The 15,017-nt window shown below is 31.3% G+C and overlaps 4 protein-coding genes across 5 annotated transcripts; 2 read left to right on the forward strand and 2 right to left on the reverse strand.

Moving 5' to 3' along the window:
- Positions 1–2,210, forward strand: LOC110664998 (adenylate isopentenyltransferase 5, chloroplastic-like). The gene is made up of 3 exons (XM_021824923.2): positions 1–98; positions 1,195–1,233; positions 1,376–2,210. Exons 1-3 carry the CDS (start codon positions 1–3, stop codon positions 2,208–2,210), a joined length of 972 nt encoding a protein of 323 aa, XP_021680615.2.
- A 1,452-nt stretch (positions 2,211–3,662) lies between these two features.
- Positions 3,663–4,268, reverse strand: LOC110664997 (putative lipid-transfer protein DIR1). The gene has a single exon (XM_021824921.2). The coding sequence runs from the start codon at positions 4,197–4,199 to the stop codon at positions 3,873–3,875; it is 327 nt and encodes a 108-aa protein (XP_021680613.2). The 5' UTR covers positions 4,200–4,268; the 3' UTR covers positions 3,663–3,872.
- A 3,355-nt stretch (positions 4,269–7,623) lies between these two features.
- LOC110665095 (UPF0496 protein At4g34320-like) lies at positions 7,624–10,572 on the forward strand. The gene is made up of 2 exons (XM_021825087.2): positions 7,624–7,740; positions 9,297–10,572. Exon 2 carries the CDS (start codon positions 9,312–9,314, stop codon positions 10,431–10,433), a length of 1,122 nt encoding a protein of 373 aa, XP_021680779.2. The 5' UTR covers positions 7,624–7,740; positions 9,297–9,311; the 3' UTR covers positions 10,434–10,572.
- Positions 10,573–11,291: 719 nt separating this feature from the next.
- Positions 11,292–14,784, reverse strand: LOC110665094 (probable 1-acyl-sn-glycerol-3-phosphate acyltransferase 5). 2 transcript variants are annotated; one of them, XM_058136405.1, is made up of 5 exons: positions 14,629–14,775; positions 14,387–14,470; positions 12,575–13,348; positions 12,191–12,321; positions 11,292–11,782 (listed from the first exon to the last, which is right to left on the reverse strand). In XM_058136405.1, the coding sequence occupies exons 3-5, from the start codon at positions 13,144–13,146 to the stop codon at positions 11,352–11,354; spliced, it is 1,134 nt and encodes a 377-aa protein (XP_057992388.1). In that variant the 5' UTR covers positions 13,147–13,348; positions 14,387–14,470; positions 14,629–14,775; the 3' UTR covers positions 11,292–11,351. The 2 variants fall into 2 exon arrangements, with proteins under 2 accessions (XP_057992388.1, XP_021680778.2); XM_021825086.2 differs by lacking the exon at positions 14,387–14,470 and having other exon boundaries at positions 14,629–14,784.
- Positions 14,785–15,017: the final 233 nt, after the last annotated feature.

The following is a 15,017-nucleotide window of genomic DNA, read 5'->3' on the forward strand; positions in this document are numbered from 1 at the left end:
ATGGATTTTGCTATTTCCTCGAGGATGCCAGTGGCTTCTTCTCTTCCTGCAACAATGAAGTTGAGGATGAGATCCCAAATTCAATCTATCCCCTCAGTGTAAGTTTATATTTATCAATGTTTTCCTAATTTTATTTGGTTGAGTTATAATTGACAACTCTTTGTTTCCAGTGATATTCAAATAATCAAGTTATGTGTATAATTAATAATTACAAACATAATATGTATGGTGTATTTTTCTTGGATAAATTTCCTTATCATTTATTCAATTTTGTTAATCGTTCCATTTCAATCATTATATTTTAACTTATTTTAATGAAATCACTCATCTTTTTATTTTTTTACTAGAAGTCACTCGTATCATATAGAGTAGAATTTTCAATAAAATTCCTATATCGTATATTTTACATGACTTTAAATCATAAAAAATGTATTTATTGTCGGGTCAGATTAAAAAATCAAATAGAAAAAAAACAAATTTTATCTCTATATTACTTATTACATTTATCAATCCTTATTTTTAGACAAAAAAAATCAAAAAATAAATTTTAATCTAACCTATCAAAAATTTAAATTTTTTCTTATGATTTAAATCATATAAGACGTCATATAAGAATTTTGCCGGAAATTCTATCAAATTTTGGTTTGAATTACTGCTAGTGAAAAAAAAAAATAATGAATACTTTTATTGAAATAAATTAAAATATAATGACTAAAATAAAATAATCGGCAGAGTTGAGTGACTTTTATCCATTTTTCTCATTCACATAAATTAATGCAATTCACTTTTCACAAAAATATCAAAGATGATGATTTTATCATAAAAATATATAAATAGTAATTGCATCCTAGTAGATTTTTATATATAAAAATTAAAACGCTTGGATTTATATTTTTATTTTATAGAATTCCAAAAATTAAATTATCATGCTTAAATTTTCATGTTAAAATTTTAACTTTAAGGTGAAATGACAACTTGATTTTAGTTGTAATTTTGCAGCTAATTTATTGTTAGGATTGCATGTATTTTAATTAATACTTTTTTAATTTTGCACAATTTATATATATATATATATATATATATATATATATATATATATATATATATATATATATATATTTTTTTTTTTTTTTTTTTTTTTTTTTTTTTCTTCTTAAATATTTGGACTAAAGTAATTTGTTCTTTGTTGTGAAGGTTGGAGAGGCCATCAATGCTTGAGCTAAACAATGATGGGTAATTGCTTTTCATATGTACTCATCATTTCTCATTTCAATTCCAATGATATTTATGGTCCATAATTGTAATTAATTACGTTAATAAACAATTGTAAATTTTCTTTAATTACATGTTTGGTGTCTATCTGCAACAATATCAGAATCCCGTTTGAAGCCCAAATCAAGAAGCAGAAGACTCTCTTCATATTGGGCGCATCAGCCACTGGAAAAACAAAACTCTCCATCGATCTGGCCACTCATATCCCAGCTGAAATTATCAATTCTGATAAAATTCAAGTTTACAAGGGCCTGGACATTGTAACCAACAAGGTTGCTGAAGCTGAACGTAAAGGTATCCCTCACCACTTGCTAGGGTTTATGGATCCTGAGGCAGATTTTAGTGCGCAAGACTTCTGCACCCATGTTCACATGGCTATGGCTCGTATCATTGACAATGAAAACATCCCCATCATAGTGGGTGGGTCCAACAACTACATCAGGACGCTTGTAGAGGATCCACGTGCCAATTTTAAAGCCAATTTTGATAGTTGCTTTCTATGGATTGATGTTGCTTTGCCTGTTTTGTACGAGCGTGTAGCGAAACGGGTTGATGAGATGGTGGAAGCTGGTCTGGTTGAGGAGGTTCGAGCGATGGTTGCACCTGGGGCTGACTATACTCGTGGGGTATGGCGAGCTATTGGAGTTCCAGAGATGGACGATTATCTTCATGCAGAGAAGGTGATGGCTGATGAGAAGACGAAAAAATTTTTGCTTGAGGCTGCTATTGAAAGGATTAAAGAAAATACATGTAAACTAGTGGATTCCCAGCTATGGAAGATAAACCAGATGATTCATGAACTTGGGTGGAAATTGCATAGGATTGATGCTACTAGTGTGCTGGAAACAAGTGGAGAAGAGGCAGTAGAGGCATGGGAGAAGGTGGTGTTGGAACCTAGCTTGGCAATAGTCGGGGATTTTCTTGAGGGTCGGGAATAAATTAGTTATTTACGTTGTTTTCTTGCTCTTTATATGACCATGGGATAGAATGAGCCTGTGGGCCGGTAGTCTATCTAAAGGGAGCTTTATTTCTACTACTTCAATAATGTTAAATAAATAACCAATTTCTTTTTATTAGAACATTTTGTGTCCCCCTAAATAATAAAAAGGCAAGAAAAATCTATAATAATGAAAAAATTTTTCCTTGATCCGGTTCACTATATACCAATTGAAGAAAATATAAATATATAAAATTTATTTATTTAATAAATAGGTTTTATTATGTATTTTATATCTTAATTTCATGTTATATTAGATTTATGTAATAAAAATTTAAAATAGATAAAAGAAAAAAAATTAGGCTAAAAAAAGAAAAAATTTTGTCTAGAGTCATTCTATCTTTACTTAAGATACAACATGAACGATGAGCATGAAAAATAGATAGGACTCAAAAATTTAATCAGTATCATTTATATGGTATTTTCATAATTAATTTCTATTTACTTATTTATATTTAATGACTAAATAAGATATAATCGATAATTACCTGTGCAAATATTTAGTCAGTATGTTTTCTGTGTAATTTTAAATTTTATTTTTATTAAATTTTTAATTTTACTTACTAAACAATAGATAATAGGCAATTTAGTAGGTAGCATTTATATGGCATTTTTCATAACTATTTTTTTTTATTTACTTATTTATATCTACCGACTAAATAAGATGTAGTACTTGTACAACTATTTAGTTGGTACATTTTCTATATAATTTTAAAATTTTATTTTTATTAATTTTGTAATTTTACATACTAAAAAATAGGTAATTGGTAATTACCTAGTCATTTATATAACATTTTCATGATTAATTTTTATTTATTTATTTATATTTATCGATTAAATAAGATGTAGTAGGTAATTATTTAGGCAACTATTAAATTGGTATTTTTTTTATATAATTTAACATTTTTATTTTTATTAACTTTTAATTTTACCAATTAAATATGAAATAGTCTATAATTACCTATTATCTATGTAGTTGGTATTTTTTTATATTTCGTTGCTAATTTTGTCATGAGTCTTTGGCATCATTTTATAAATGAAAAATTATAATTAATAATGTTTAGTCAGTAACAGTCTATAATATAGTCGGCAAAAATTATTTCAAATTTTTATTCTCTTGATATCTTTAATTAATCGGTAATACATTAGTAATTATCGATTAAATTAAATTATATGATCAATAATATTGATATTATTTTTAAATTTCTTGTAGTGCTTTATTTTCTTGCTCTTTATATGACCATGAGCTAGAATGAGCCTGTGAGTCGGTAGTCATCTAACGGGGAATTTGTCTCATTTAATTGATTAGATGTAGCATTGTCTAATCCTAAAAATTATCATAAAATCCAATGAGATTCCTACTAAATGTGATATCCAAGAAATGTTGAACCAATTTAATACAATTTCACAACAACACAGATATTATTTTTAGTCTTCAGAGATCAGAACACAACGAAAATTAAAACAAACTACTAGAAACAAAGAAGCCAAACCAAATCCAAAACAAGATACCAATTAAAGTGGGAATTGAAAGAACAAAAACGACAAATAAAACCCCAATAAAGGATGAAGTACACGTTGTGTTAAAGGAAGATGCAGATTTTTAGCAATGGAAAGACTGGCCAACAAGGTTGCATTTGGCAGGAAGCTGCATGGCCAGGTCAGGATCGATCTTGTTTGCGGACAACAGCCAGGGGTAATTATTCTTGTAAAAGCAAAGGCATTGGAAGTCAGCCTTGGAAAGAGCCGAGCAACATGAATCTGATGGCGCAGTAGGATTTTGGCCTGAAACTGATGGCCTGCAGGACTTCAAACCATCATCTGTCATGTGGCAAATGGTCTCACCGTTGGCCACCATGGGCTCAGCTGACACTAGAGCTAATGCCACGACCAGTGCCACAAAGGCAAGCTTCTTCGCATATACCTCCATATAGTTCTCACACACTCAAGCTTCGCACTTCTTTGTTTGTGTTGTGGGTAGTGAGAGTTATAATTGGATTGTCAAGGCTTTATATAGAAAATGAACACACAGGCATAGGCGGTTTTAAGTAGAAATTTTAAAATATAACAGTTGTATGTGCGCTGATTTTATCATGGTTATTGATCATTGTAGGTTTTATATTGATCTCACAATAACAAATTGTCCAAATCTATCTGTTTTACATGCAAAGATTATATAAAATAATTTCTTAATTTTTAGAGATAAAATTGACGTAAAAGAATATACCCTTAAGATCGTTTGAAAGAGAATATTTAATCGCGATATATAAAAGCCAATTTAAAAATATGTGGACCATAAATAAAAAAAAATTGTCGACGGTAAAATAAAAATAAAAATAAAAATGAAAGAGCGAAGCATCTACCACCAGGGAAGAGAGAGGGGTGGCCAGACAGGCAGTATTACCATGGGCTATGGGGGTCACGGGTATACATTGGTATTTGCAAGTAGCTAAAGCTTATATTGGACTTTAGCGGAAAGCTTTATCCACTTGTTCAAGTATCTTGGAAGTTTCAACTCCAGCATGTGATCATGCTTAGCTTCATTAGGGTACGTGGTTCTGGTTCTTCTTAAGAATCAAAATTGAAACTCAACATCAATTTTTTTTTCTATATATATCTATAATTAGAATTAAAATCAAACTTTCGATTCAAATTTAAGTAATTTTAATTCAATTTTAATTATTGTTTTAATTCTGATTTTAATTTTAATTTCGTTCTCAATTTTTCCATTCAAAATTATATCATTCTCATATTTTTTTTAAAAAAATAGTCTTCAATATATATTATATTATATCATTTTTATTTCTTAATTATATAATTTTAACTAAAACATACATATATATAATTAAGACTCTAAAGTGATTTAATATAATTATAAGTTATTAAAAAACTAGATGAATAAAATATATTAGTTATATATATATATAATATTTTATATTTTGATCCTATTATATTTTTTAAAAAAATATATATATTTCATTAATTAAAAACACAATATAATATATTTTTGTATAAGCAAATTTAATATATAAATTATTGATAAAAGAAATAATTATCTTGATTTGAAGTATCCAATTGTGTTGACAGTATCAACATAAAGCATGCTCCACCCAATGGTGATATACAAATACTGTTTTGACTATAATCTTTTTAGATGCCATTACACTGTTGAATAGTTGTTTGTATTTTTAAGCAAAGAAGAAGATAGATTCATTCAAATGTGATCATCCTCAATTGATAGAATCTGGATGGCTAGCTCTAAGTTGAAGCAACGCAACCGCCCCAATTCGCATAACACTTCCTATAACAAATTCTATTCTCTACGTACACAATCATATAGGGGAAAAGTTTTTTTCTTTTTTAATATTTTACAAGGATTTTCAGTTTAATAAATTCAAATTAATCTTGTTCGTGTTGGGTCGGCCCACTAAAGTGTAAAGCGTTTCATATTTTTCTCATTCACGATGATCGAATCTTCGAGCTCGCTTAAAAGATAACAGTGCCAAACTACTTATATTAAACACCCATTGGAACATGAGAAAAGATATATATATATATTGCATTTAACTTCTAAGTTTTTGAAATTCATACAAAATGTAACGAGTTTAAGGATAAAAATGTAATTTTTTATTTTAAAAAATATCATTTTAAATGTTAAAAAAAGTATTTTAGTTATTTAATATTTTTATTATTAAAATATATTATTTTTTTATTTTTTTTATAAACAAAACAGATTTTATTGAATTTGGTTTGAGAAGATAGATTATTTCGGTTCACAGATTGTTAACGCTGAGCTCAATACATTCTCAAATTTCAAGCTTTAGAAATTTACTTTGATGCAAATTTGTCCATGCCAACAACGTTATCGATTAATTAAAAAAGAGAATGGATTAAATAATTAATATATATATATATATATATATATATATATATATATATATTTCCAATTTCATATAAAATCTCAAGGGGAAATTAAATATATGATTGAACAGTGCAAGTTGGTGTTGGCTGGGGTTGGTCTGCCTTCATTTGGGCTGTCTCTGCAGAATCAAAGCGACCAACGCAGTGTCTATTTCGCGTATACTTCTCGCTTATTATTTATATAATAAAAAAATATATTTTTATAGACTTATTAATTGAAGAAGAAAAATTAGAGTTGTTAGTATTTGTGTAAAGAGTTTCGCTCGCAAAAACCGGCAAATAATTAGGGAAATTTATAATTGATCTCTGAATTATATTTTATATTATATTTTAATATTTAAATTTTAAAAAATTAATTATATAATCTATAAATTTTATATTATATTATACTTTAATTAATGAATTATTTAATTTTTTTAATTTTAATATAAAAATAATTTAATTTTTATAATTTTATTATTTATAATAATTTTATTTATTAATAAAAAAATTAAATTATCTATATAAGCTTAACGGGCTTTTTGTTTTTGGAAAGGAAGCTGACGGTCGTTATTAGTTAAGGGTAATGGTAATTAGTGACTTGATTTGATAATGATTTGACGACAAAAATGAGGAGTAGTTATGCTTAACAGAAATAATAATAATGTCACGTGTCTTGTGGAGAATAAAAAGAATGAGAGAGCGTTACGAAGCACGTGACGGGAAGAATTTGAGTGACGTAGCGTGGAAACATTTTCAAAATCTCATACAGGCGGCAACCAAATAGCTTATTTACACGTGGTCGACGCGTGATGTGCTCTGTTGCCCAGCTGTCAACTGAAAACTACTTGCTTCTAGTTCGGCTTTTTGTAATGACTTTTGAGTCCCATCTTTAAAAAGCACCCCTGGATTTCTTCCTAATTTACTCTTTGAGCCATTATTTGAGGCTAACGATCAAAACTTTAAACCCCAAAACTTCTTGCTTAGCATTTTTTATTTGGACTTATTCAGTAATATTAATTATTTTTATTAATTATTTTATTAATTATTAGATATTAATTTTTAATAATTAATTATATATATAATAATTTAAAATAAAAATATTTGATAAAAATAATTAATAAATTAATTATTAAATAAAAAAATAATAATATCATTTTATTAAATTTTATTAAAATACTCTAATAATAATTAATATATTTTATGTCTAACATAAGACAATTAATCATGAAGAGCGAACAATGAGGATTAATTAATAATTTATATTATTTTTATCATTAGTACATGAGTCTTCGTAATCATTTTTATTGTATATATTTTTATAATTTTTAATATTTCTAATTAAAATTGAGGAAATATTTAGATTTTACATGTCTTGGGTCACAAGTCAGCAATAGAGGGTTGAAGATGAGTATAAATAGATAGTGTTATGGAGCTTTCAAGCATTGAACAACATCTAGAGCACCATTCTAATATTCCTCGTTAGCTTTTGAGCAACAACTCTTAATTAAAAGCTTCAAGATATCAAGATTGCCTGCAACTTCAAGAACAAGAAGCAGCTAGCCAAGCAGGTACTTTCATTTGCTATATTTACCATTCTCATTGAGCAATTCATGGTAAACTTTAATTTGAGCAATAATTTCAATACTTAAATCAGCTATAGAATATGTAAAGTAATTTAGGATTGATTAGAATTATGAAAAGAATGATATAACATGATAATTGAGAACTCCTTAAATAGGTCATCTGAGAGAGATGTTAAAAATTGTTAAAAATAGTATATAATTGAAAGATAAGATCAATATATAATTAAATGAGAAATTCTTATTTAAATTTAATTTATCATAAATTTAAAATATAAATATATAAAATTTATATATTTAATAAATAAATTTTATTATATATTTTGTATAAATTTAGATACAAAATTTAAGTAAGAAAAATTTTAATTAATTATAAGTATACATCCACCACTTAATAAAGAAAATAACGTTTTTTTTTTCAAGTAATTTAATTTAGAAAGTTTTGCAATGGTGAGGGTATTTTAGTCAATGGAAAAAAGATGCGGCACGCGGATGCAGAGCAGAACTCGCTTTTCAACTTTCCCTTTCGTTTCCTCACAGTTCCCCGGTAGAAGAGTTCTTGACTTTATCCATATTTTATTACAGGAGGTCTTGCTGCCCAAGCTTGTTCCTTTGTAACTTTGGCCTAAATGGGTGTTGCTCTTTAGCTCTAAATCGCCATAGCTCTTTGGGTAACTGTTACTTTCTGCGAGTTAAAGCTGTAATGACATGGAGCTTTGAGCGAGCGAGAGAGAGAGAGAGAGAGAGAGAGAGAGAGAGAGGATTCTAGAGAGAGAAAGAGAGATAAGGGAGGAGAAGAAACATTGCTTCCCGCGTTCTCCATGTCCCATTTGTTATTAATGTAATGCGTGCAAGCTATGCTCAAATCTTTAAATCTTTATCCTCCACCACCGTGATGAACCACCTTCACCACTTCTCCTCATTTCTTGGTCCTTAACGGTTTTTATTGTCTTTAAGCTTCTTCATTCTTCAATGACCTCTCATTCTCTCTCTCTCTCTCTCTCTCTCTCTCTCTCTCTCTCTCTGTTTATAATTATTTATGACATGTTGCTTTTCCTTCTTTATTAAGAATACCCACCGCCACCTTTTGTCATTGATTTTCTCTTTCGGGTTATCCTAGTTTTGACAAAGGTTCAAAGGTTTAACTTGCAGCTCTCTTTCTCTATCTGGGTTTTCTTTGTTTCTGGTCGGTTTTCAGGCTTTCAAAATCTAGCACTCTCCTTTCTGTGGTCATCTGTGATGATTCTGTCAGCATTTTTATTTCTATTCCTTTTATAGCTTAATTTGTTTTCTACTACTTGGTTTGGTGAGAAGTCTGTGGCCTGTTTGTATAGGATCATCTGCTTGTCTACTTGTTAATTAATTAAACAAATTCATTCTCTTTATTGCACCTTCAGTTTTCACTAGTACATAAAAGTAATTGCTCCTCTGGTTTTCAAGGATCTACTATCAGGGTGTTCATAGAAATTAAGGAAATTTCAAAGCTTGACAAGGGCTGCAAATTAAATCACTGGTTTGTTTTTCTTTGTCTTCATTTTGTTTAGATCTGAATTGAAGCCATGGGAGGTCATGTGAGCAAGAAGCCAGCTGAAGCATCTTCTAGTATTAATCTAAACAACAACCTACAATATACAACTGAATTGAGCTCCTATGAGGCTGCCTGCAGGCTTGATGAGGACTTGCAATCATTTGACACCAGCCTCCAAGTTCGCACCAATCATGTTATAAATACTCTTGCTGTTGGTGTTGAGGTTCGAGCTCTTTCATTCGATTCCTTAAAAGAAGTAACTGAATGTCTATTGGAAATGAATCAAGAAGTTGTTAAAGTTATTCTGGAGTGCAAGAAAGATATATGGAAGAACCAAGAATTGTTTGAACTTGTTGAGGAATATTTTGAGAATAGCTTGCAAACTCTAGATTTCTGTACTGCACTGGAGAAGTGCTTAAAGCGTGCCCGCGATAGCCAGTTGCTTATTCTTGTGGCAATTCAACAGTTTGAAGAGGAAAGCGAGGCCGGAGGGAATAGGTATGTAAAAACCTTGGAAGGATTGAAGAATTTCAAGACATCTGGGGATCCTTTCACTGAGGAGTTTTTTCAGATCTTTCAATCTGTATATCGGCAACAGATATTGATGCTTGAGAAACTGCAACTTAGAAAGAATAAACTTGACAAGAAACTCAAGTATATTCATGCTTGGAGGAAGGTTTCAGGCATCATATTTGTTGCTACTTTTGCCTCTGTGTTGATTTGCTCAGTCGTGGCAGCAGCTATGGCTGCCCCTCCTGTTGCAGCTGCTCTTGCTGCTGCAACATCAATCCCAGTAGGGTCAATGGGGAAATGGATTGATTCACTATGGAAGAACTATGAAAATGCATTGAAGGGACAGAAGGAGTTGATTAGCACAATGCAGGTGGGCACTTACGTTGCTGTAAAAGATTTGGACAACATTCGGGTTCTCATCAATCGGTTAGAGATTGACATTGAAGCATTGATGCTAAATGCAGAATTTGCAATTGAGGAAGAAGCTGTGAAAGTTGCAATAGAGGAGATTAAGAAGAAGCTGGAAGCGTTTATGAAGCATGTTGAAGAATTGGGAGTACAAGCTGATACTTGCAGCCGAGATATTCGAAGAGCAAGGACCGTGGTTCTGCAAAGGATCATCAAACACCCCAACAACTAAAGGGCTTCACTCGTTACTCTGTTTCGGCAGAAATAGAAATTTTTAATTTCCATTCAGAAATATGTTTATTATTTTATTGTTGTAATTATGAATTACCATTTTAATTTCTTGCTAAAATATGATTGATTCTTCATCAGAATGTCTTAGACTATTGCTGTGACCACTGCTGTCATGTTCAAATCTTGAATCTTAGGATCCAAGAAAAATTATGCCAACTATTTTTTTTTTTAACTCCAAACATATCACAGTGGGCAGTGGCTCTAAAATACTATTTGGTATTGCATTTTCAATGTCTAAAATTTATATTATCGTATGGAGGGTGGAATTGATACTTTTAACTGGGAAAAAATAGAGGAAAATAAAACCCTGTTCTTTTAATGCAAGTCATCAAATAACAGTAAGCAAGGAAGATTATTTCGTCACAGGGTCATATGTGGCGACTCTGATATCTCCAATATTTAAATTTAAGAATGTCAAAATTCCACCCACTCAGGTATGTGAGCAAGCACCATTGTCTGAGAGCTGCAGACACCCCATTTTTCCACAGGAATACCTGCTTCATTCAAATGCAGGTACTGGAGCCCCAAATTATGCAGGACAGCACCTATTCAGACTATCATAGGCCAAAATACAAATCGCCAGCAATTGGTTGAGTTATATTTTAATTAGACATAGCCAGTAAGTCCTATAACAATAACACAACCACTTGACACATGAAATACGTTCCATCAAACAGAAGACCGTTCATAAGCAGTCTCTAAAAATGCCAGGGCAGTCTCTAAAAATGCCAGAACCTTACAAATAAATATGCTGGTTAGTTTAAAGGAGCATTAGCACATCTCTAGCGGCCAAAGACACGAAAAATGTGTGCAATGTGGAATTCACCTTGGAGAATTCTTATATGCTAAATTTAGAAGTTCAAAAAATCCTGCCAGTGTTCAAAAAGCCAAGAAGTGGCACCGGACGAACATTGAAATAGGTTGCAGATGACAGATAACAACATACTAAGGTTACATAAATTTTAAACCAAACTGATGAGCATAAAGTGAAAAATGTACACATGCTAATCAACAGTATTACGGCCACAGAATTTACAAAGCACTTCAATGTTGGAAGGTCCCCTTCTGTACCTTGATCAGGGAAATGGCCCTGTAAATAAAAATTAGCAAGTAATTGGTCCTTTAGCTCGAATGTCTTCATCAACCACGCAGCAATTTCTTCTTCAGATGTTGGGATTTCATCAAGGGCTATGCGCCTTATATGCATATGAACTTCAGAAGGGTTCACACCAAAAACATTGTCCAATAGTGATGGGCACCGTGGTTTGTAACCAATGGTAACATCATAAACTGCAAAGAGTTGACGATGTAAATTAAGGAAAAAGATGCCCACATCTAAACGTGGTTCAAAGCTAAGTCAAATACAGTAATTTCAAACCCAATCTGCAACAAGCTATTCCAAAAAAAAAAGAAAAAACAGAGCAATCAGTAATAAAGTAGGCTAATCTGCACTCCAAAATTTTATTATTGGAGATCCTTGTAGATTGATTAACAATAGAATATAACCAAGGACCATTAGATTCCAAATGTGATTCTATTTTTTTTTTCCCCTTTTGTAAAATATTTTTGTTACCGTTGAACCAAGTGTACTATGCATGCCCTCATCAAAACAGTAGTTTCAAACTTTAAGAGCATAAAAAGCAGTGAACAACCATAATAATAGCATTAAGTAGCGCATCATGCAACAAAAGGAGTAACCTGCATCCAGAGAGCCCCTTAGATCTTCCAAGCAGGCATAGAAGCCCTTTGTTTTTGGGACCAGCACATTGTTCAGGACAGGTAAGCCATTTTCAGCTGCATATTTTTGGCTCCTTATGCACTTCTGCTCACTACAGATCACAAGAAAAGGAATAATAAAATTAAAAACTTGCGTAAGGAATATAGCAAAGAACAAAAAGCATTTTATTATAGCATGTGGTGGCTGAAAAATATTCACAAAAAGATTGATATACATAGGAAACCTATTTTTGAAATTTCAGTGTTACTTGTTAAACACTTTAAAATTGATGGTGAATTGAATTCCCCAAAGAAAAGGATGAAGAATAATCAAAATATATAAAGAAATATTAAAAAAAAAATTACGTGAAATCAGTTCCTTCAGGGAAGAGAGCAAGCCAGAGGGGATCCCGAGGATCCTTAAAACTTGAAAGCATTTGGCGCATGTTTGATTCATCAACTTCCCACCTCCTCTCTACTGAGATGAACTCCAAAATGTGGAATCCCCAACCAAATACAGGTAATTTCATCAAACTGCTCTTAAGGACATATTTTATGTACCCCAAACTACCCTTTCGCCATGCAAGGTCCCACAAGTACATCCAGTCAACCTCAGTTCTGTGGTTTGCGACAAGCAAAACACGCTCCTTTGCAGGAACAGTTTCACCAGAAAAAATGACCTTGGTCTTGTTTATCTTTTCAAAGAGAAATGGCCATAGAGCTAGCCATGCACCAAAGAAAAACGATGTTGCTTTCCTGCTCCAATTTATGCTGAAAAGTCGCAGTATGACAGCACTCACAAAGCCAAAATATACTAGCATCATAAATGCTGATATAATTAACACTATTAAACACACAACACCCCTTATCACCCTCAGTGGGGTCAAAGCACGCTCCCCTGTTCCATCACCAGTGCCTACAGCTCCCCTAACTTCCATATGCTCATAAACCTGGTTATAACCTCCCCTTTGAAAGTACCTTAGATACTTACCTCCTCAGATATCACCTAACAAGATTGTTAAAGTCTCAAATAGACATAACTTGCCAAAGCTCCCAGTTAGTACAAGGATGCTACAGAATGGAGTGAAATATTAGCTCTTTGTGCAATCTCCAAGTCATGAAACACCTGGCAGAGACTCACTGGGATAAAGAAAAACCATGTGAAGAAAGCAAGTATTGATCAATGTGGCAACAAGTTGGCACAATATATGCATGCAAAGAAGTTTTATTAAAAAGGATGTAGATGTTGCTAAATGAAATCGGAAACAGATTTACTACTGTGGTAACAAATTTAATATTTAAACATGATAAGCTAGGAAAGGCTGATTATAAGCTAAAAGGTCCATGTACTGACTAGTTCAATAGCTTGGAAGTTGGAACTGAAGAAAATACAAAAACAATAGGCATTTTGTTAATGCTCTTAAAAGCAAAAGATACTTCAGCAACTTCAAAAAAAAACCAATTTCTGAATACAAATTAGATGACAGTTCTTTCCTACAATGATCCCACTGAAAGAAACAGCACACTCTAAAAAAAAGATTCCATGCTACTGAAAACTAAACCCCATTAAACCCATAACTTATTTTTACAATATTGTAGAGTGATGATAAATTAAGCATTTCCTTTTATGTGGATTTAGAAAGGCACTGGGACAAGTGGGATAACCAAGACTATTGTCTCCAAGAACAAAAAAATTATTTATAAATGGATCCTAATGATGGGTATGCTAATTATTAAATATAGAATCCATTTACAAAGTTAACTAATTTAGTCTTAAGTCGAGAAAATTTAAGACTTACTAATTTAGTGTTTATTTGCAAATTCTGCTATGAGACTAAAAATGTAGAATTGCGAATGAATTTTTTTGTAAACCAAATATGACAAGTAAGTAGTTGTAAATCATTTCCTCTAAGTAAACAAAAATAAACATTTTCCAATCATTTTGGATGGAATTAAAATATTTGCATAATCGCTTAAGTTAGTTTATAGCTTAACATCATTAGCTGCCAAATAAAGAAATTCCATTCTCATTCCAAACATATTCCAAATCTAACCATACGACAAAATATAGTATAAAACAACACCAACAAGAATATATATAACATATAGATGGATCTGAACTTCATTTCCTCTAACAAGGGGGTTCTAAGGGTAAAAATGTAAAATGCCATACAATACCTGTTTGGCAGCGGAGAAAACGAGGGAATCAAAGTGAGACTGAGCTAATAATCAAACCATAGCTTCATAATTACATTTTCATCACTGAAACTCGAAGAATCCAATAGGAAAAAAACAAGCACAGTAGACAGTAGAATAATGAGAAAATTCTAGTATTCAGAGTTGTAGTTTCTAGAACTTGTTCAGAAAAAAGCAGATGCCGTATTAGGAGGTAGAAGTAGTAGTTGAGGAATTTAAGTTACCCTTATGTAGATAGGTTAATGATAAAAAAACGACACCGGAGAAGCTGTGCTTGAGGTGGCCTGACCTTGCGCAATGAGAAGTGTGCAGAGTGCAGAATGAAATGTGGATGCGAAGCGAAGATTAGCGGTGACGAAGGTGAGTTAATGAGGCCTCGCGTCCTTGAAGTTACGTAATGCCACGTGGGGCGGCAGCTCGTCCAATAAAATATTAAATCTCCAATATAACCTTCTCACTGTGAAGTTTAATCCACCCCATTGGAATAGAAGAATTAGGAAAATTTTTTATTTATTATTATTTCTAATTCATTTATTTATTTTTAATATATTACTATTTTTCTTTATAATATTATAAAAATATTTTAATTAATTATTAATTTTTTATAAAAATA

This window comes from Hevea brasiliensis, chromosome 15 (assembly GCF_030052815.1).
Source record: "Hevea brasiliensis isolate MT/VB/25A 57/8 chromosome 15, ASM3005281v1, whole genome shotgun sequence".
In the NCBI taxonomy this organism is placed as follows: Eukaryota; Viridiplantae; Streptophyta; class Magnoliopsida; order Malpighiales; family Euphorbiaceae; genus Hevea; species Hevea brasiliensis.